At 39.3% G+C, this 20,935-nt stretch overlaps 3 protein-coding genes and 1 long non-coding RNA gene across 6 annotated transcripts; 1 reads left to right on the forward strand and 3 right to left on the reverse strand.

Moving 5' to 3' along the window:
* Positions 1-2,994: 2,994 nt before the first annotated feature.
* Positions 2,995-5,915, reverse strand: suv39h1a (SUV39H1 histone lysine methyltransferase a). The gene is made up of 6 exons (XM_077224093.1): positions 5,713-5,915; positions 5,277-5,422; positions 4,479-5,138; positions 4,068-4,214; positions 3,502-3,631; positions 2,995-3,369 (listed from the first exon to the last, which is right to left on the reverse strand). Exons 1-6 carry the CDS (start codon positions 5,729-5,731, stop codon positions 3,236-3,238), a joined length of 1,236 nt encoding a protein of 411 aa, XP_077080208.1. The 5' UTR covers positions 5,732-5,915; the 3' UTR covers positions 2,995-3,235.
* A 4,980-nt stretch (positions 5,916-10,895) lies between these two features.
* On the reverse strand, positions 10,896-16,608 carry LOC143732741 (organic solute transporter subunit alpha). 2 transcript variants are annotated; one of them, XM_077224090.1, is made up of 7 exons: positions 15,648-16,608; positions 14,861-15,012; positions 14,712-14,785; positions 14,452-14,607; positions 14,231-14,342; positions 11,791-12,043; positions 10,896-11,682 (listed from the first exon to the last, which is right to left on the reverse strand). In XM_077224090.1, the coding sequence occupies exons 1-7, from the start codon at positions 15,712-15,714 to the stop codon at positions 11,252-11,254; spliced, it is 1,245 nt and encodes a 414-aa protein (XP_077080205.1). In that variant the 5' UTR covers positions 15,715-16,608; the 3' UTR covers positions 10,896-11,251. The 2 variants fall into 2 exon arrangements, with proteins under 2 accessions (XP_077080205.1, XP_077080207.1); XM_077224092.1 differs by lacking the exon at positions 14,861-15,012 and having other exon boundaries at positions 15,648-16,154.
* On the forward strand, positions 16,579-17,767 carry LOC143732744 (uncharacterized). The gene is made up of 2 exons (XR_013201171.1): positions 16,579-16,816; positions 16,915-17,767. It is a non-coding gene; the product is annotated as an uncharacterized LOC143732744 (long non-coding RNA).
* mapre1a (microtubule-associated protein, RP/EB family, member 1a) lies at positions 17,665-20,767 on the reverse strand. Of its 2 annotated transcripts, XM_077224094.1 has the most exons (8): positions 20,618-20,766; positions 19,976-20,152; positions 19,479-19,624; positions 19,145-19,349; positions 18,748-18,789; positions 18,306-18,409; positions 18,072-18,224; positions 17,665-17,963 (listed from the first exon to the last, which is right to left on the reverse strand). In XM_077224094.1, exons 2-8 carry the CDS (start codon positions 20,094-20,096, stop codon positions 17,913-17,915), a joined length of 822 nt encoding a protein of 273 aa, XP_077080209.1. In that variant the 5' UTR covers positions 20,097-20,152; positions 20,618-20,766; the 3' UTR covers positions 17,665-17,912. The 2 variants fall into 2 exon arrangements, with proteins under 2 accessions (XP_077080209.1, XP_077080210.1); XM_077224095.1 differs by lacking the exon at positions 18,748-18,789 and having other exon boundaries at positions 20,618-20,767.
* Between the last annotated feature and the right edge of the window lie 168 nt (positions 20,768-20,935).

A 20,935-nucleotide genomic window follows, 5' to 3' on the forward strand; every position in this document is an offset into this window, starting at 1 on the left:
CCACAGACTGGTGAGCATCACCTGACCCAGGGAGCGTACAGCCACTTTCGTCGCTCAGAGAGCAAGGTCAGTGGCGGCGCGCAGCTCAGTGAAGAGCCCTGGGTCAGTCCCGCCCTCGTGCAGGTCCATGAGCATCTGGGTCAGGTGGACCAGCAGAATGACCATGGCATGCAGTGAGGCGGCTGCCAGTCCCGTGGCGCTATAGGATCTCGCCACAAGCGTAGACGAAAAACTACAGGCCACGGGCGGGTGCTTAGGATTGCGCCGAGAAGAAGCACTCTGAGGACACATAGCATCGCAACAGAGCGTTCAGCCGGGGGAACCCCAGTGTACCCAAGGGCAGCGGCCCCATCGAGGGGAGGAAAGGCGGATGAGATCAGCGAGCGGTCCTGAGAAGACAAGGGGGTCTTCTAGGACTTCGAGATCTCATCATGCACGTCCGGGAAGAGAGGTATTGGGGTTTGCCACGGACGAGGGTCGGCGGCCTTACCCAAAACCAATCGTCCCAGGAAAGCATGGCCGTCATCTCCGGATCAGACTCAGGCACAGCCGTATGCACACCGGAAGGTGGCAGCTGTGACGAGCCCTCACTTCCAGAAGACTCAAGCCCACCTAGTGATGCTGCAACAGACATGGCATCTTCCTCTGTAGTTTCAACTGAAACACGCGGGCCACCAGAGGGTAGATTCGCGGGAATCAGCAGTTCACTAGCGGGCACCGTCATTGAAGAGGGGGGCTGGGGTCACGGACACATAGTCGGCGCCTTGTTCCAGACCGTAACCCTCAGGTCACCCTGGCCACCCGCCGAAGATCGGGGGGTGGATGAGGGGACTCTCATTCTTGCGAGTTCACCGAGTCTCGACCTATTTATGACGCGATGATCACGTTCCCTTACGAGAACATGAGTCACCCACGAGCGCTGTTCAAGCATGATCAAACACACTAGACAGCGCTCGTGCCCATCAGAGTCCGATACCAGTCCTCTGCAACCAGAAATGCACGGGCGAGCCGTCTTTAAAAAGAAGTGCCGCGTGCGAGCTCTTTTATGAGAGGAGAGAAAAAACTCCGCGATGTTGAAGCGCACAGGGAGACACACACACACTGGCAGATTACTGCACAGATCAGCAGGCACTGTGAGCTCGCTGCAGATCGCCGTCACACCAACACCGGAGAGAGAAGCTCGTCTCGTAGAGCGAAGTCAGAGATGACTGTGGAGTGAAGAAATGCTCTTGGCTCCGAAGCGAAAACATATCTGCCTGTTGCCGGCGTCCTCCTTTTATACCCACGAGGTGGGGCGGAGTTACGCCATGCAAATTCCGCAGACCCATGGCATTTCCTTGCCATTGGCTCGTTTTGTAATACTCGAAGTCGATAGGTGTTCTAAGCGAAACCCCATTCGTCGTCATCCGACGTTACTCGGAGTGACAACGAAAGGGAACGTAGTAATTGTATTGTGTGTACATCTCCCTTCAGTGGCGCAAAAAGTGGATATGCGCTATATGCGGCGCATAAGGTCGCCGCATCATGGGAGCGCCAAAGCGATGGTTAAAAAAAAAATCTAATTTATTTAAGTACTATAAATTTATATAAAAGTTATATAAGTTAAATATAAAAACGTTATACAAATTTTAGAGGACTAACAGGCTAGAGTAGGCGCCGGCGCCCTCATAAATTTCCTTCATAGAATTTATTTTGACATAGAAGGGCCAGTGAGCAGCACAGTAGTGAGTTGTCGTTGAAACTCGAAAAAGATGGATAATGCAAAAAATCTGTCTGGGGCTAAAAATGGAAAAAGAAAGAGGAAAAAGGAGATTGCATGGCAACAAAAAACGTCTTCAAAGGCCACGTCTCCTCCCACGCAACAAACTTGCCCGTTTGGCATTTGCAAGGGAGCACCAAACATGGGACATTGAAAGGTGGAAGAAAGTTTTATTCTCTGACGAGAAAAAATGTAACCTGGACAGTCCTGATGGCTTCCAACGTTACTGGCATGACAAGGAGATCCCACCAGAGATGTTTTCTACGCGGCACAGTGGAGGAGGCTCCATCATGATTTGGGGTGCTTTTTCCTTCAATGGGAAAATGGAGCTTCAGGTTGTCCAGGGGCGTCAAACGGCGACTGGCTATGTGGACATGTTGCAGCGGGCATCCCTCTTGACTGAGGGCCCCCGTCTGTGCGGTAATGACTGGGTCTTTCAACAGGACAACGCTGCGATTCACAAGGCCCGCCTGGCGAAAGACTACTTCCAGGAGAATAACGGTGCTCTTTTGGACCATCCTGCGTATTCTCCTGATCTAAATCCCATTGAGAACATTTGGGGATGGATGACAAGGGAAGTTTACAAAAACGGACGTCAGTTCCAGATCGTGGATACCCTTCGTGAAGCCATCTTCACCACATGGAGCAACGTTCCCAGCAGCCTCCTGGGAACAGTCGCATCAAGCATGCCGAAACCAGTGTTTGAAGTGATCAACAGTTCTGTTGTAGGTTTATTGGTGGGCTATGGTCTTAAACTTTTGTTCAGCTGATGAACAGCCTGTTTCAGTTTAAATGCAGTTTTCAATAAATTGCCTACTCTCTATTTTTAGTCTCTTGCTCCTGTTTCTTCTTTTGGCATTTTGAAGCAGTACTTATAACCCGGTTATGATCCACCAGCGTGAAATGCGAATACTTTTAATGTTTCCCCCGGTCTTAAGATTTTGTTCAAGAGTGTATATATATATTGGGGGGGGCGCCAAAATTGTTGCTGCATACCCCTCTAACACTGGGTAGTTGCGCCCCTTGTTGCCTTTTCATCTGTAAATTTTTCAACACATTGAACCAAAGGTGTTATGAATACAATAGCACCATCTGGTGGAAAATATAGTGTAGGCTACAGTATATAGGTAAGCAACATACAGTATTCTTGACGACAATAAATACTCCACTCAGTATCAAAAGTAGGGCCTAATATTTTTATTAACTGAATAAAAGAACATAAAAACATGCATATTCACTGTGGATATTTTATTAAAACAGTCCTGAAAATGGACTGAAAATTTAAATTATTTGAATTAATAAAAGCCATCATACATCACAATGGTCACTAACAAATAGTCTAACATGAAGTTAAAATCTATGTAAAGTACATATAAACAAATAAATAAACATATACAAAAATAAATTTCATGAAATGTGTTAATCTTGACATATATTGATGCCTGACATTGTATCCGTGCTTTTGAGTGAGCTGGATTAAAACAGATATTTCCGGCAGTTCTTCACTCCACACTTGCACTCCAAATGGATCCGCTTGATGGGTGATCCTTCAATTCCAGCCCGACTGAAGTCTGTGTCCATTTTTTTACTCTCTGCATCTACTGGATCAACTGCAGCAAAAATTAGAAGTATACATTAGGCATTTACAAAGTTATATAAAATATAATTTTCCACACATTATCATATTAACAGACCCGCCCCAAAAATGTTATAAAAGGCCAAATGAAAAATAAAAATCCTACTGGTCATTTTGTAGTCAAAGGTGAGCTCTTCTCCTGCTTTGATCCCTCGTTTTGCAAAGAATGCAATTCTGGGAAGTCGCTCATCTAAGTTCTCAACAAAAACATTATACACCTGCAAGTTTGGATCGCACTGGAAAAACAATGGTAAAGATTTATTAATTGCATACTTTGTGAAGTCACTGTTATAATGTTAACTTGGCTGCACACTGCGAAAAATGAACGCATTAACTTTTAGAAACATTGCCCACACTTGGCAACTCACTGCATTAATGGTTCACAAAACACATTTCAAATGTTTTTACTTTTAAAATTAAAAGAGGTCTATAATGCTACATGTACTGGGTACACATCATATATAATCAATTTAATTTAAAAAAATTTTTAAATACTTTCAGGTTTTCAGCAGCCATTACTACAGTCACATGATCCTTCAGAGCAAATAAGGTATCCTTCATAAAATAAATAATCCTTCAGAATAATGATACCTTCTATAAATAAATATTGGAATTTGTTCCAAATTACTTGATAGACAGCCCAGATGATATGTACAGCTAGTTAGTGCTCACGCTGTGGTTGACAAAGTGAGAGACGTTTCCATAATGAGCTGCATCGATGGTGTAGACATCCTCCACATAGTCCAGATCAAACAGGTAGGTGACGCCTTGCTTATCGTAAACAACTCCTCTCCTCTCTGCTTCTTCTGTGGTGATGATCTGATGCGATACACAACTGACAGCAGGTCAACATTCACAATAAAGAAATTTAAATAAAAAGGATTCAACAACATTAACCAATTTAAAGGGGTCTAATGTTTCGGACACCACTGACTTTCATTGTATAGACAAAATAATTTGAAACATTCTTCAAAACATTTTTTTTCATATCAAGTATATTATATTTAAAATTGTAATTATCATATTTTGCATGTTCACACAGGAATGCTATTTTTGGGTAAACTATCCCTTTAACTTGCTTACCTCTCCGAGATACTCCATAACGAAGCTGTTTTTGTAAATCCTCTGTAGTGTCCGCACTCCCCACCCTCTGCCATTTGCTGTTTTGAAGATGCACAGATCATACTGAATTCCTCTCTGCACAACCCTGTTAGCACAGTCAGGACCACATCGGCACATGGAGTTACACTCATAGATGGGTACTCCGGGCATCACTTTCACCTGCCTGCTGACATTATACGCTCTCCGATGCTTCAGCAGCCCTGGACAGCAGCCGTCGATCGGCTGAGAGATGCAGTCATCACACTCACAGCCCACTGTCACTCTATTCACATCTACTCCTTTCCCTAACTTATTTTGATTAATGTAGGTGAAGTTTTTAGGAGGTCCGTCCAGATCAACCTCATTACAAACAAAAATGCAGCCCTTGTGCCTGCAGGTCTGGTTCATGAGGTCTTCCCATTTTTTAAGCATGATACGTTGCTTGGCCTTCTGGAGGAGGAAGGACACAACAGGGGCGCTCAAAGATGCTGAATCGAGCGGGTCATTGGCCTGAAGCAGAGCTGCCTTCATGTCTTTTCGAAACTGGTGCAAGAGTATTGGGCATTTAAGGTTTTTGAGAGGCTCCCATGTGTTTTCTGACTCTGCATAGCCCCTCCACTTCACCAGGAAGAACTCTCGACCCTGAACAGGCATATTTTTAAAGGTTACAGTGACATGAATCATGTAAATTGGAAATATAAAATATGGATAAGGAGAAAATGCTGGAGCCACAAATGACTAGATCACAGGTGTACATGCAATGCATAATTAATAACTCACCTTGTGTTTTTTGTAGTTGAACAAATACTCCACTTCATAATCATTAAAGTTGTTCTTTGTCACACTCAGCTGTTTGCAAACTAGTCTTTCTCTGCGGCACAGAGCCTGGAGGTCCTCCCATGAAAGTTTACAAGATATCCTGCAATCTTAAATCATATGTAAGGGGCTCCATAATGTATATTCCTTAAGAAACAACTGCAACCTTTCACACATGCTAGTGTCATGTAGCACTTGCTGTAAATTAGTCATGTCATTAACTATAGCATATTTAAAAGTTCCCTAGTAAGACAACATTTTATGATTATTCGTTGCTATTTTTTTAGGCTATTTATTTTTTGTTTAGTCATTGTTCACGTTTGTTTACTGTTATTTATAGGAAACGTGCATCTAAACGGCAATGTTCGTCATTATTTGAAGAAAGCAAGAGAAATCCTACCTTTCAAATATTGCGCCATGTTCTCCTGAATCAATCACCTCGCCTCAGCCTCGCCTGCAGGTGCAGGCTGGATTCCCAATACCGGATAATGAGAATATGGAATTCGCGATGATGATTGGTCGACTTGTAGTTTAGAGAAGAATACCTAATGTTCATTGGCCAATCCCGTTGACAAAACAATGACACAATGTATTTATGTCTAAGCTGTCAACTACTTAAAATCACAATTTGTAACAGAAAACTCGTATTTATATCATTGTTATTTTATTTTTATTTTATAACCGAATAGGCCTATGGCTTATCATGAAAAATATCTCACTCATTAATGAAAGTTATTTTCACTTGTTTTAATTTACAAATCGTGAAGTTGTTTTCATAGAAATGAAATAAGGAAAATAGACCTCATTCAGGGTAGTGCCATATTTGCAATGAAAACGAGGCTGGACATGTCTATTATACAGCTAACGACGGATACATTAAAAAATATACTATGTAGACAAAAACCCCATAAAAGAAAGTATTAAAAGTTTTTTTTTTTTTTTTTTTTTTTTTTTTGAAAATGAAGTGATCAGCTTTATACAGTGCACGCCATTGTAAAGACTGTAAGTAGGCCTATGCCTCACAGCAGTGGCGGTTCTAGGGGGGGGGGGGGGGGGGGGGGGCCCTTGTGGCCCCCCTAAATGTGGAGTGTGAAATAATTTTTACAAAACTGTTTTTTTTTTTGCTATCGTTGTTATCGTTGTATGCATATTATTTTTTTATTATTCTATCTTTGTGGATTTGCTTGTTCACGTGACAAATCGCATCACATTCGCGGGAATCGCGGCAGAATAACGTCTGTCTCCTGCACGCGAGAGAGGAGAGAAGGAGAAAGCTGGTAAATGTCAGTTCAGTTGCAAGTTCATTCTTTATGTGCGTATCGGGTGTGCGATGTGTATTGTCTATTATGATATTGTAATCAATGTTTTAACTGTATACGATGCACTGTGAGCTGACATCGCATTTGTCTCTCGTCCTTTCACTGCTGTGTGCGGTTCATAGGTAGGCTATGTCCCCAAATTAGTTTATGTCTTATATTTATATCATATTATGTTCTTATATTAGAATATCACATCAGCAAGAGTGCTGTTTTCCCGTGCACAATTGCAACTGTGATATTGATCTTATACACAGGGCTCTCAAGTCTCGAGACACACGCATTTCAACCCGTTCACACGCTCACACGCCACACCTTGTATTTCTCACGCTGAGGAGTAAGGGAACTTGTCCCCAATTAATGGACGAGACGCAGGCAAACGGAGGGAAGTTCTCTGCCGAGTTCATAGCATCTGTCTCGAGTTATACAGAGTTAAATGCTAGCTACCAGCCAATCAGAAATTAGAATTATTTGTTTCCGGGTAAATTATGTGTTCCCGCTGCAAGCACGTTCGTTACTAGACAACACGCGCACACACGGAGTGGAAGTTGAAAGAGCACGATCTGATGAATGCGGTTTGCGTACATCTTCATTTATTTTTATTTTTTTTAGCATTTTGATTTTACGATTCCTGGACGATATCTCTTGCCTGTGATCAAAGACAGTGAGAGCTGATGTCGAGGAGTATAGCCAAATTCGTGCTAAATTATTTTTGATGCATTCAAAAACTCTCCAACTGCTTTTAAAGGGGTCATCGGATGCAAAATACACATTATATTGTATTTGCAAATAAATGTGTCTTTGCCGTGTGTGGACACAATCACCATGCAATGAAAAAAATCCATTCACATTTTTTAATCCTCAAAAAGCCAAAACGTTGTTGCTCATTATCATTTAAAGAGACATGCACCGAAACGGGTCACTGTGAACAGAGCTGTTTTTGTAGAGGTAAAAAGGGTGTTGTTTTACACAACCATTGAGAAATTTTAACCAAAGTATGTTACAAACTTTACATAAAGACCCAAAAGAATCATACCAACTTGTGGAAAATGAGCATCCGATGACCCCTGTAGGCTAAAGGTGACCGGTTTGGGTCTTGACATACATGCTCAGGGCAAGTTGTTATGACACAATGTTATGTACATTGAGCACTGATGTTCAGTTGGCTTGTTTGGGGTCAAATTTATTTTTATTATTCAATAAATTTGTATTTTTTAAATATAACTATTTATTTTATTTGGATGAATTTGTCTTTTTATCAGATTTAACAATTGTTATAATTTCCATTTGTTCTGGTCAATTATGAACAATAGGCAAAATTGAACTGCTAGCAAAAATTGAAGCGAATTTGGTCGGGTCGAGGGACCGCTACTGCAAATATTTGGGTGGCTCCTCCCCTAAATCTCACTCTAAACTTTTGATAAAACTTGAGAGCCCTGTATACAACAGTTGGCGGATGCAGAACGTGACAGATGGGTGGGCCTGGATTAAGTCGAGGTGGGCCTGAATCTAGGGTTTAGTAGGCTATATTTATGGAGATGAGAAATAAAAACCGCACTGTACAGCTATGATCAGCTGTTCGGCCGAGCTTTCGAAGTTGTTAATACGGAAAGACCGATGCTGACCGGTTGGTTTTTGTCAAATGACCTTGCGGCACTCTCTGAAAAGTTGAGATGTTTTTCATCTCGCCGCGGCACATAGGCGCGCCTGGAAAAACGAGCGCGCTGCAGCCTGCACCACATGCGTATGGCAAGCAGTGTTGCCAGATTGGAAATGTCCAATTATCGTACCAGAAGTTCAAAATGATCGTATTTGGAAGAACATTATCGTACACGACGTAAACGTGCAGAATACAGCTATTTATCCCAACATGTAGGATGGATTAGATGTAGTGTTGACGTGCGGGCCGGGCGACACGTGTGGTGCCTGTGTGTGTGTGTGTGTGTGTGTGTGTACGTGCTTGCGTGCAGGCATGTGAGCCTGCAAAATGATTCTGGGTCAGAGAGAGAAGCGGTAGAATGCGTGTTTGGACGAACGACTGAAAACTCTGAAATTATCGTACATTATGGGATTTTTTTTTTCATTATTGATCGTACATCGTACAGAGGTCAAAATTATCGTACAAATACGATAATTATCGTACATCTGGCAACACTGATGGCAAGCTAAAGTATTCTTAAAGCATGCGGGACGTGCGAATTGCCATAAAAGCGCGCGTTCTTAACGTGCACTTTGTGGTCACGGAAAACGCGCGCCAGAAATTTGTGGTTTTTGCATTAAAAAAAATGTATGAAAATTTATTGTAAAGTGTTACCGGAATTACAACTGGAAAATTTGCGAGATGTGTCTCGAATGAAGGGATTAAGGGACCCTCCGAGGTGCTGAAATAAAAAACAGTGAATTTGAAACCGAGAGTTGTTTTTCTTTTCTTGTTACAAAAACACTTCAGAGGCATAAAACACCTGCAGACAGAAACAATATCATTTAAATAGCAGATCACACGTCGAGGACGCACGTTTTGATGCAAAAAACGCGCGTTTCTGACGCGCTTTTTCCGTGACCACAAAGTCACAATTGTCATTTTTTATGACAAATCGCGAGTCCCTTGGCAGTCGAAACGCATGCGTTTGACGAGTCAATCAGATGCCTGACCACGTCTTTCACGATCGACCGCGTCGCTTCCATTATGAGCGCGCCGTACATCTTTCCAAGACACGTTGTTAATGTGAACAATGAGCCTCGTCCCCTCTCCTTGCAAGAGTGTCAAAGTCTGGACAAAATATGTACAGTGACATGACATAACTGCCAGATTCAAACTGTGCGTTCGCACGTTGGCTGGCGCTGAGCCAGAGATGGATGCGCTCAGGCTTGTCATATATCATATAAAGTGTTCGGCGGGCCGTATATGGCCAAACTTAATTCATTATTATTATTATTATTAGTATTATTATTAAAATAAAAAATTTAAATTTTGTTTTTATTAATCTGATTGGGTGGGCCACCTGTCAATCTGGGTGGGCACGTGCCCACCCAGGCCCGCCCATAAATCCGCGCCTGAGTTAAATTAACAATAAGTTAACATTGGGCGTTACATTTTAGACACAATATTGTCAATATTGTTTGTTTTCCCTAGAATTTCAAAATGAAACCGTAGCAGAGTCTCAATGCAACAGACAGCGATGATTTCTTGACTGAAATCCGCGTTTTGAAGGAATCACTTGCTTCTTTCCCGAATGAATCAGCCGTTTGAACGAATCGGTTGAACGAATGAATCCTTCAACTCACTTATTAAGACAGTGACTTGCCGCCGACTACTGGCGGTTTTAGTTTCATATTTAAAGTACCCTTTAATTAAAACGTTAAAATTAGAAATAATTTCATGTTTAAATATTGATTTCAATTTAAGGTGGCAAATTAAATTATGTAAAAATTAATAAATAAATGAATTTCGGTCCCTGCTGTTAACTGACCACTGCATAGAATATTAAAAAATATGAATATCTTTGTGAGTCTGCTGTGAACAACAGGCCTGAACCAGCCATGTCACCAACACAAAAACACAATCAGTAAAATATCATCTAATCATCAAAAAACATTGAAAATATTGAGATATATTTTTGTCAATATTGCACATCCCTAATGTACGGTATGAATTTTGATATCTTCAGGTTTTAAAAAGCCTTAAATTCGATTTTAAAAAGTGTGCAGGAACCCTGTAAACGGTTAGACATAGTTACCTGGCAAGTCAGTTATTTTCAGTAAAGGAATTAATAAGCTTCTTGGTCCCCATTGCTTTTGCTCTATAGTTCTCACCAAAATGAAGAGAAAGAAGGACATCATGTCAATTACAGTTACTGTGACTAATACTGAATATGTAATGCAAATTTAAAAATATAATGGAAATGCAAATACATTGTTGAATGATTATAAACATGGTATTTTGCCTGTTAATGCCTGCAGTGCAGTGCAGAAAATGATATGACAACAATAAGGTCTAAATGCAACTGGCCCCTCTAACAGCACAACTGGCCCCAGCTTGGCCCCCCCAGTTGAAATGGTCTAGAACCGCCACTGCCTCACAGCCTCGTTTTCATCCAATTAAAGATTCAGTATGAAAAAAATCTGTACACTACACATACATATCAAAAACGCACATTTTGAAGCTGTTATGTTAATTTTTTCAAAACACATTTCGAATAAAAGTGAGATAAGAACGTTTGTGTTGTGTGTTAACATTGCAGACCAAAACGTCCAATAAATTGTCAAGTTATGTTTACCACAGGGTTTATTTTACTCTTAAATAATAATAATAAAAACAAACTTATAAAACCACAAAGGAAAATCTTGAGGGAACCACTGGAAAATTAGTCTTCCGCCTACAGCAGCTTCTGAATCAAATGTAAAAATGTAGCCTTATTTATTGGGAATCACTAATACATTGTGTTTTTTTTATTTAATTTAAATGTAGCCTACTAATAATAGTAAACTGCTGGTACTATTATTAGAGATTAAAAAAAACTTGCTATGCTGGTGAGTTTACAATTAAAATGGCATTTAGTTTCCTGGGCCCCAGTGGACTCATAAAAAGTGGAATAAACATTTACACATTTTTCTCTTTTTTCTCTATACAACAGTGACATCACCACTGTCAATATGGTTAATTTCAGCACTGACAGTAATTGTCGGCAGCTCCACACTCATGGAGTCCTCAGGAGGTGTAATATGTACTTTTTCCATGTTTATTGCAGTTTGTAGTCCGTGCTGTAAGGGAAAAGGGAAGCGGTCCAGTGGTGCGTGTTCAATTTTACAGAGGCTGTCTTCACTGTCGCTGTTGTATCCGAGGTTAGAATGGCATGGCTCGTTCTCTTGAGAGGAGAGCTGCACAGCGATTGGCAGCTCATCTTCTGTCTGAATTGCCTTTTCATTGAGAATTCTTATGACACCAATCTCCATTTCTTCACCCTCGCCATGACAGGGTTCAACTTTCCGGAATGTGTGATGTGCAAAGAGGCTGATGCAGAACATCTCCACAATTACAGAATAGTGGTAGATCACTGGTAGAAAATGAGAGAAAATCATTATTGTAACAAATTAAAGAAGATTTCCAGTTTCCAGATCCCAAAACTTTTGGAAAATCAAAGGAAATGTTTTATATTTCATACATTGAGAACGAAACAGGTCAGAGAACGGAGGAGTGCAGGGGATGACATTCAGCGCACCCATGGTCTCCAGAACTCCACTCTGTAGTCCACAAAGGACCAGGACAACAATGATGCAAATAAATTTGGCTCGAAGACTGTATCCAGGCAATGCACTTTTTGAAGCTTTATAAAACAGCAAGTAGCCATAGAAGGACAGAAACGTGGATACAGCAATGATGGCATTTACATACACGTTGGGATTAACCGAATTCACCTGAGAAAGAGAAAAAGATTACAAAGTCACATTACATAGTTCCGAAAATAAGCCAAATCTGCCCTGCAAAGAACATGATTTTTTTCCTAAACCAGTTATAGGTGCAAACCCCACCTCACAGCCGATTCCAAAGATTTCATTGGTCATGTCACGGTGCTGATTGCACAATGCTGAAACAAATTCTAACCCCTAACCCTATTAAGAAATGTTTCTTGAGCACCAAATCAGCATATTAGGAAGATTTCTGAAGGATCATGTGACACTTAAGACTGGAGTAATGATGCTGAAAATTCAACTTTGCCATCACAGGAATAAATTTAAAATTTAAAATATATTTAAATAGAAAATAGTTATTTTAAATTGGGTAACACTTTAGAATACGGTTGCTTCGTTAATGAATAACTACACAAGAACCAATTAGTAACACAATATTAACAATCTAGTAACTATTATTAACTAACAAGAAACTCTGATTAACGAATTAGTAAGTAATAACACACAGATGAAAGTGGTAGTTCAATATTAACTAATCAATAACTACAAATTTTTTAATGCTTCCCAGAGAACTACTGAAAAAGTTTATTAACAATCTAGTAACTACTATTAACTAAAAAGAAACTCTGATTAATGTTTTAGGAAGTAATAATGCACAGATGAAAGTGGTACTTCATACGTCTATGGGAATTACTAATTATTTGGATCCGTATTCTAAAGTGAAGATCATGGGAACTAACTAATGACTCAAGTGTTACTACATGATCTAGTCATGATTTGTGCAACCAAATACAAAAGTCATTTCAAGCGTTTGAGATTTTTGGTGAACTTTAGTATACTTTTAGAAAATTTCTTTAGAAGTATGAAGTAACACTTGAGTCATTACTAGTTATTTCCCATGATCTTCACATTAGAATACGGATCCAAATAATTAGTAATTCCCATAGAAGTATGTAGTAACACTTCAGTCATAACTAGTTTGTTCCCATGATTCTTACAGTAGTTACTATGAAAAGCCAATAAAGTGTAGCATCTTCTCACTCACAAGACACACACACACACACACACACACACACACACACACACACACACACACACACACACACACACACACACACACACACACACACACATGAGCTAGGAGACATACATAAAAACATGTTTTTTTGGGAGGTAGGTTAAATAATAAAATAACTGTATGGTATTTGGATGGCTGATGACTCAACATGTTCCAGTCGTCACCGTGACTCTAGTGATTCAATGCCAGTCCAGAGGAATGCCTGAAAATTGGCCAAAGGACAAGTAAGGTCCAGACTACTGCATTTAAAAATCCATTTCTTTAAAATTATTCAGTTGATAAATAGACAGCATGGGCCAATTATTAACAGCTTTCCCAAATCATAAGTCTGCTGTGCTATTACATATTGATAATGTAAACAACCTTGTGTATTCGATTTACAGTAGCAGTTCAAATGTTAATGTGGTGCTAGTCATTTATCCTGCATAGGTTATTGATTAGTTTTGTATGAATTATGACAATTTTCAGTAGTTCTCTGGGAAGCATAAAAAAATAGTAGTTATTGATTAGTTAATAGTGAAGTACCACTTTCGTCTGTGTACTATTACTTACTAATTCGTTAATCAGTGTTTCTTTTTAGTTAATAGTAGTTACTAGATTGTTAATAAACTTTTTCAGTAGTTCTCTGGGAAGCATTAAAAAATAGTAGTTATTGATTAGTTAATAGTGAACTACCACTTTCATCTGTGCGCTATTACTTACTAGTTTGTTAATCAGAGTTTCTTGTTAGTTAATAATAGTTACTAGATTATTAATATTGTGTTACTCATTAGTTCTTGTGTAGTTATTCATTAACGAAGGAACCATTTTCTAAAGTGTTACCTTAAATTGTTATAATATTTCACAACATTACGGGTTTTACTGTATTTTTTATCATGCAGCCTTGGTAAGCATAAGAGACTTCTTTCAAAAACATAAAAAAATCATAATGATTCCAAACTTTTGAACGGTACTCCATAAAGGTATAGCTTTTTAAGGAATCAGCTTATGAATGAGACTGAATTTTCAAGAAATTTTTGTGATCTTGAAGAAGAGATGAATTAAACTTATAAATAAAATCTTCTCTCTCAATAGGCCAATCATATATTACACTAACAATGGCGTATTGTGCTTACATCACCGTAATCATATTGTTCATTTGTCCAGAGGACAAGAGTGAGGAAGAACAGGATTGTTCTGACCACAGAAAGCTGAAGAACAGCGGCCATCATCCACCCCACACTGGTCCTAATGGAAAAAAGGTTAAGATTCCACCATTATTATGAAGTTATTATCCGGGCTGGTTATTATAAATCAAGTAAGTTAAAGATATGCAGGTGTATGTGTGATTAAGTACTTGTTGATGTCAAAGAGAGGAAGACAGCAGCAGCAGCAACAGGGGAAGGGGTTTGGAGACACCTGCTCCCCTGCTAATGCCTCCAGCATGCGAGTCTTTCCACCGAAGAAGTCTTTGATAAGACCCATGAACTTCAAGAGTGTAATGGAGTGATATCTGCCAAGGAATGTAAAACAATCCATACAGATATGACTGCCCATTTAGATTCACTATTGTGGAATTCGATTACAAAACAACAGTGTAAGTCAAAAATCACTCACAGAGATGCAATGAAATTGCACAGAGATGAGGAACGTGGAACATACAGCGCAATGATAGACGTCATCCCGAAGACCTGTCAAAGGTACAAAATGTTAATAAAAGGTGTCTAAAGGGAATTAATGAATTGAGTGAGAAGGTGCTGCTTTACTGGATATATTCCCAGGATCCACAGGCAGAGATGCCTGCGCCGCTGAGAGGGGACATGACGCAGAAAAAAGCCAATCTCCTCCAAGAAGAGAGCAAGCAGGAGCACAGCAAACACAGCAGGAAGGAGGAACAGCCAGAGATCGTTCTTGATCACTATGAGCAGAACAAGCAAAACCACATTCTTTAAAATAAAGCTTCCAATAGGAGATTTTCAAAGCAATGCCACAGAATAACCATTATGTGTTCCCAAAAGAATCTTTCAGCAAATAGTTTTAAAAGAACATTTTAATAGACTATAGAAGCTTTTTCCACAACAAATAAGTGAAATGGAAAGGTTCCATGGATGTTAAAGGTTCTTCATGAACCGTGGATGCCAAAAAATAACCTTTATTTTTGAGATTCAAAGAGACATATCATTTCCCATCCTGGTACACATTCATGTCTCTGAAATGGGCATAGTTCCATAGCTCAGAGGCACACTTTTGGCAGTTTTTAGGGTAATAATGGAAACAAGTGAAAATGAAGAAGGAAAATGGAGGAACAATGATAGATGACTCAAATAGCTCTGTAAATATTGTTGACTGATGAGCAGTTTCATCTGTTTGGTTTATTTCTACTGCATTTACAAATTGTACAGCATTTATTCATACCCATGTTACATTGCAACGTATTGTCGTTCCTGTCATTATCCAGGGAAAATTAGGCTACTTTTAACATTGTAACACTGGTTATAGCAGCAAACCGCAGAGCTTTCTACTTTCATCATCATGTTGTGTTAAACCTCTTACCTTTAAAGAACTCAGATGACAAAGGGATCCCACCTCCCATTAACGTGCAGTTGTCCACCCTCCTCATTGTTCAGTGAAATCTGAAAGACCTATGAAACTCAAGAACTTCAATTGGGAGCCCTCAGATGTCCAGATCCAAATAAGTAAACAAACGCTTATTTGTTAATTAGGTGCAAACCCCTGTGCTACAGAAATAGTGAAAGATTTAGATAAATAGGCAATTGTGTATAAATAGTTAATGGCAAATCTATATCAAGCTGGCTTCTTATTGCCTAAGGGATGTCCTTCTCAGCTCACTTATTAATGATTGACTCAAACACAGGTAGGGTGCAGGTAGAGGGCCAAGTCCATCTTCCCACAAGTCTCAGACAACCTTGCATTATTTATGTTTGGAAATACAGTAGCCTACATGGGAAATGTATAAACATATAATACAATTCTTAACAAAATAACTATATTTGAAGGACTGATGAAATATGTAGCAAACAGTCCTTTGTATGTAATGAGCCATTTGGCAATTTTACTATTTACTTTAAATTAGGCCTATAATATAATTTAAGTCATTGGTCATGATTCATGTTACACACAGAAAAAAGTGTCTATTTACCAATTACTATATTTTTAAAGGAATTATAGCCCACTTGATAAAGATTAAGCTAAAATGAATTGTATTTAAAGGTGTGTTGTTTGTTTAAAAGCAGAGGCTCTGTTCTTTCTTAAGATATATTGCATGTACAGATATTCATACAAGAAAGAATTCTGGGGGCCATGAAACTTTTGTTAACATTTTCAAAAATGCTGGAGGTGGCTGGCAACCAAAAAAAAAAACGCTACCTGGGAAAAGTTCATAAAATAGCCTAACGTTTCATCGGGATGCGACCTGTAGTGCGTTTGAGTGAGGGGCTTTTATTTTAAAATCTATTATGGAGACGACTCCGGAAGTCAAACGAGAGATGCACTTCGTAAACATTGAGGCAGGATGCCTTAAAATCGAGCATTTTATATTAATAACACTTAGGCTACTTACATTTAGTAGATAACAAAGTGATAAATAATACTTTAAAGAAAAGGCAACGCTGCGTTTAAATGCCTTATTCTTGTGACCTTGAAAGTAAAAACTGGTTTGCATGAACAATTTACTGAAATTTTAAAGATTTCGTTAATAACAGGTACGTCGGTGATTGTATAGAGCTTTACAATTTGATCACTAAATCACAGAGTAGTGAAGAAAACCGAGTAATGAATGGCTTTGAATTGTTTTCAACAGAGCTGTGGCAGTCAGTATATAAAGCGATGGAGAAGCAGAATGATGTGGAGGTTCTCGAGATGGAGTCGGGTGCAGCGGATGCGATCGCCGAGTCTCTCTCATTCCCGGAGGTGTACCGCATGATTCAAGCTGGGGAGGAGGTTCCTGGACTCCAAAAGCTGGAGGTCAAACCTTGTCATGATCAGCCCACGGTTTCTCAGATGCACAGAAAGTCAAAACCATGGGAAAAATGACTGTTTCCTAATAATAATAATAAAATATGGACTGGTTTACAAACATATTGCTTATGCAAACATAGTAAAAACTTTGTTTGCTCTGCAGTATGACTTTAATACATGGCACATGCACAGCACACATTAATGCAAAATAAAGCATGCTTTAAGAATCTGCCTAAATTTCATAATAGTGGTACTTGCAGTTTAACAGCTTTGGCCAATTAAGATTAAGTGAGGGCTATCTCACCCGACTCAAACCCAAAGCCTCTCATGACTGTTAAGAGGTTCCTCATGTGCTTGTAACGGGAAATGCAAAAGGTTTACACATCCTGCTTCAGCGCTTATTAGAGGAAGTGAACTTCACTCACAACTGGTCAACAAGCAGTCAAATGTACAGATCAGAAACTAGATTACAGCAAAGTTCTGGAGTATACCAATCCTCTGGTAGAACTACAAAATAAATGGATCAGAATGGCTTGCTCAAGTTTGAATAAAAATACCTGGTTTTGTTTACTCATTGTTGGCAAGTCAGACCTCAGTGGACTGCTTTATACAAACAGCCTTTGATAAGTACTTTATTTTTCATTCACAAAAATAATTTTGTTTTGATGGTCAATAAAAAAAATCTGAAAATTCAAGGTATAGAACTTCCCTGAATAAAAAGACATTCAAAAGTCAAAGTCCAAAATGATGGACCAAAGGCAAGTGCAGCAGAAATCAGCCAGTATGTGCATTTGAGAGTCCAACGGGGTAATAAAAAAAAAACTGGTCACCCCTGATTGGTCAAAACTCTTCCGGTTCTGCCGCCTCATCCTCTGGAATTACAAACCCGTCCTGTTGAAAGATGAGGGGAAAAAAAGAAAAGAAACAAAATCACAGAACTGAGTGGGCTGATGAATGTTAAATCTCAAACTATCTTTAAAAACAGTGATATACACTTACGTCTGTGGCATAGAGAATATCCACAATCTTTTGCAGTGTAGGATCACCCTCACCCTCTTTCTCTTGGCAGATGAGCTCAATGTTTCTCAGTTTGCCAAAGTAGAAATCCCTTTCCTTTTCCATATCAGCAATGGTGGCCTTCAGGTCATTTATCTGACATTATAAAATGATTAACATCTGAACAAAGTGAAAATATAATGCTAAAGCCTTGATTTGTTTATTGTAAAGACTTACCATCTGAGTAAGTGCTCCTTTCTCTTCATCACCACCACCTCCTCGCATTGCAGCTGGAGCCGTCTTTGGTGCAGATTTAGGTGCTGCGGCTGAACGCTGTGGAGCTGAACATCAACAGGACATCCATCACCTTGTTATACATGCTTGTCAAACTGCCTTAAGGATAGGGGTTAATTCCAGCATCAAATCTGCTTAATTGATGAATTCTTGAATGTTTTTTCCCCCCCAATATTAAAGCTGAAATAATAATAATGATAAAATATTCCACCAATAAGTGCTGTAGCCCCAAAAGAGAACTGCATGACTGTTGTTTTGAAATGTGCAATACTTAGAAATTTACCATAATGTGAATGAGAAAATACCCAGAGGTGAATCAGCCAAATAGATAGGTGAACAGGCAATGTGCCTTAACTAAACTAACTGGTAGTTCTCAACATCTTACCAACAGGGGCCATTGGCTTGACTGCAGGTGTGATGCCTGTGTCTGAAGTAAACAGAAAAATCCATGCACAGGCAACGTAAGGCTCCAGCCATTCTCAAACATGTAAAAACAACTAAAGCATGTACAACTGGCCCACTGGGTCATAATCCATAACAGCTGCAGCTGCCATGCACCTGTTACCATTAGGACAGCTAGCTTCCGACAATAACGCTAGTCCCACATACTTCGAAGAGGACTATATGAACCCAAAGTTATTGATGCTTATAATTGGTCATTAAAAATTATAAGTATCCATTAAATATTAGTAGGTGATTTATGCATGCTATTTTCCCCTTAAGGATATGCCTAAAAAGGCTGCAATGGTATTGAGAACAACCCGTTTGTTCTCGCTCCTTACCTGAGCTAGGCTTCCTTGGCTTGTTAGCCATGGCTGCTGCTGCTGCTGCTGGACCCGTATTGCCAGCCATTTCTTGTCCCTGTCGAGCAGCCACCGGATCATATTCCTTCCCATCATAGTTTGCATCAAAGAACTTCTTAAACCACTGCACAAACTCAAAGTTGTCCTGGAACCTGCCCTTTATAAGCTTGTCAACAGGAATAATCTACAGAGATGAAAGATGTCAAAATAACAAGCAAAAAATGTGTTACACTTTACACATTGTACATCATATTTTGCGTAACAAAACGGAAATCACTATTTGTGTGCTAATAAATGTGACTAGTTGACATACTTTGCTAACACCCATCTTTTTGAAACTGGCTTGAATAAGTTTGAAGTTGTGGATGTATTCATGCTCATGTTTGGCCTGGAATTTCACTTTCTTTAGGGGAATACACGATGGGAACAGCATGTCCATGAATTGACAGTAAGCAGCACCTTAAAACACATTAGTAAGACAGTCAGCAAAGAATACATATAAAATAAAACATAACAAAATATTTTTTTTAAAAGTCATGCAGGTCCCAACCTAGAAGAAAAAAAAAACTCATCCCCCCTCCACAGTACTATCTTTGTCCATTCCCTCACTAATGTTACCCAGATATTGACAGACAGACTTAGCATGCAAATAACACCCATGTCATTCTATGACATCCCACTATTTCTATACAATCGTTATAATCAAAATACAAGCTAGCCTTTATGATTAATCTCAGAGACGCCGTCAGTACTTTAATGATGAGCAAGTTGGGAGTGAGAAGTGAAGGGGCCAGACAGCTGGTCACTGACCTGAGCACAGTTGCTCGATCTTGGCATGGCTCATCTGTAAAGACTCGTTTATCCATGTGAGCATGTCATGGCGGCTGAGGTTTTCACTCGTCCCTGATGTCGAGAACACGTTCACAGCCATGGCTCAGACAAAAACAATTATTTAAAGCTGATGGAGACACTTTTCCGCTTAAGTAGCTAGAAAAAGAGGTTGAGTTAAGAGTTGAGGCTCATTTCCTTAAACATACATTCACACCCTTTAGCCCATCTACATCATCTTTACTTCCTACTTAATGTCACTTCAATGTGCGGCTGTATATTTATATCCATCTATGAGTTTCAGGTCTGAATCGAGCACAATAACGTTAAGTTACATATGGAATAAAAATGGGGTAATGTTATATTTTAAAGTTTGTCTTTAGTGAATTTTGTATGATGCCCATTTAACGCTCTGCTTTAATGTAAAAATTGTAAACTAATCTGTCAGAATTATTAATCGATTATTCAAATAAACGGTTGATGCTCTTGTAATAACCGTTGTATTTTTAACTGTCGAACATTTAAATCACAACATTAAAAAGCAAGTATCGTCCTAAGTGAGCAAATCTACCATTAAAGTACAGGTTTTCTGTGTCACAGATCAAATCAATGCTTTTATCTTACATTTGGTTCTGAAAGTCCAAACTATGATAGGATTTGAGTGAACCGGGCTGTAGTTTCACCGGCGTGTCTTTCGTAAAGTGCCGCTTCTTGCAGCAGGCTGGAAAATGGGCTGCAAGTCTGCAACCACAGCAGAAGCTTACTAACTAATCACAGGTGTCAAAATAAAAGTCAACATCCGGCTATATGTACAAGACATATAACTAAATACTTCCATCTTTCAAAATAAAAGTAACCATCAACAAAATAAAAGCCACCATTAAACGTATTAAATGCATAACAAAATTAAAAGTTTAAATAGTTCTATTACAGTTTTGGTAA

The sequence above is a fragment of the Siphateles boraxobius genome, unplaced genomic scaffold (assembly GCF_051911475.1).
Source record: "Siphateles boraxobius isolate OS27281-9 unplaced genomic scaffold, OSU_SipBor_1 9, whole genome shotgun sequence".
Taxonomy (NCBI): domain Eukaryota; kingdom Metazoa; phylum Chordata; class Actinopteri; order Cypriniformes; family Leuciscidae; genus Siphateles; species Siphateles boraxobius.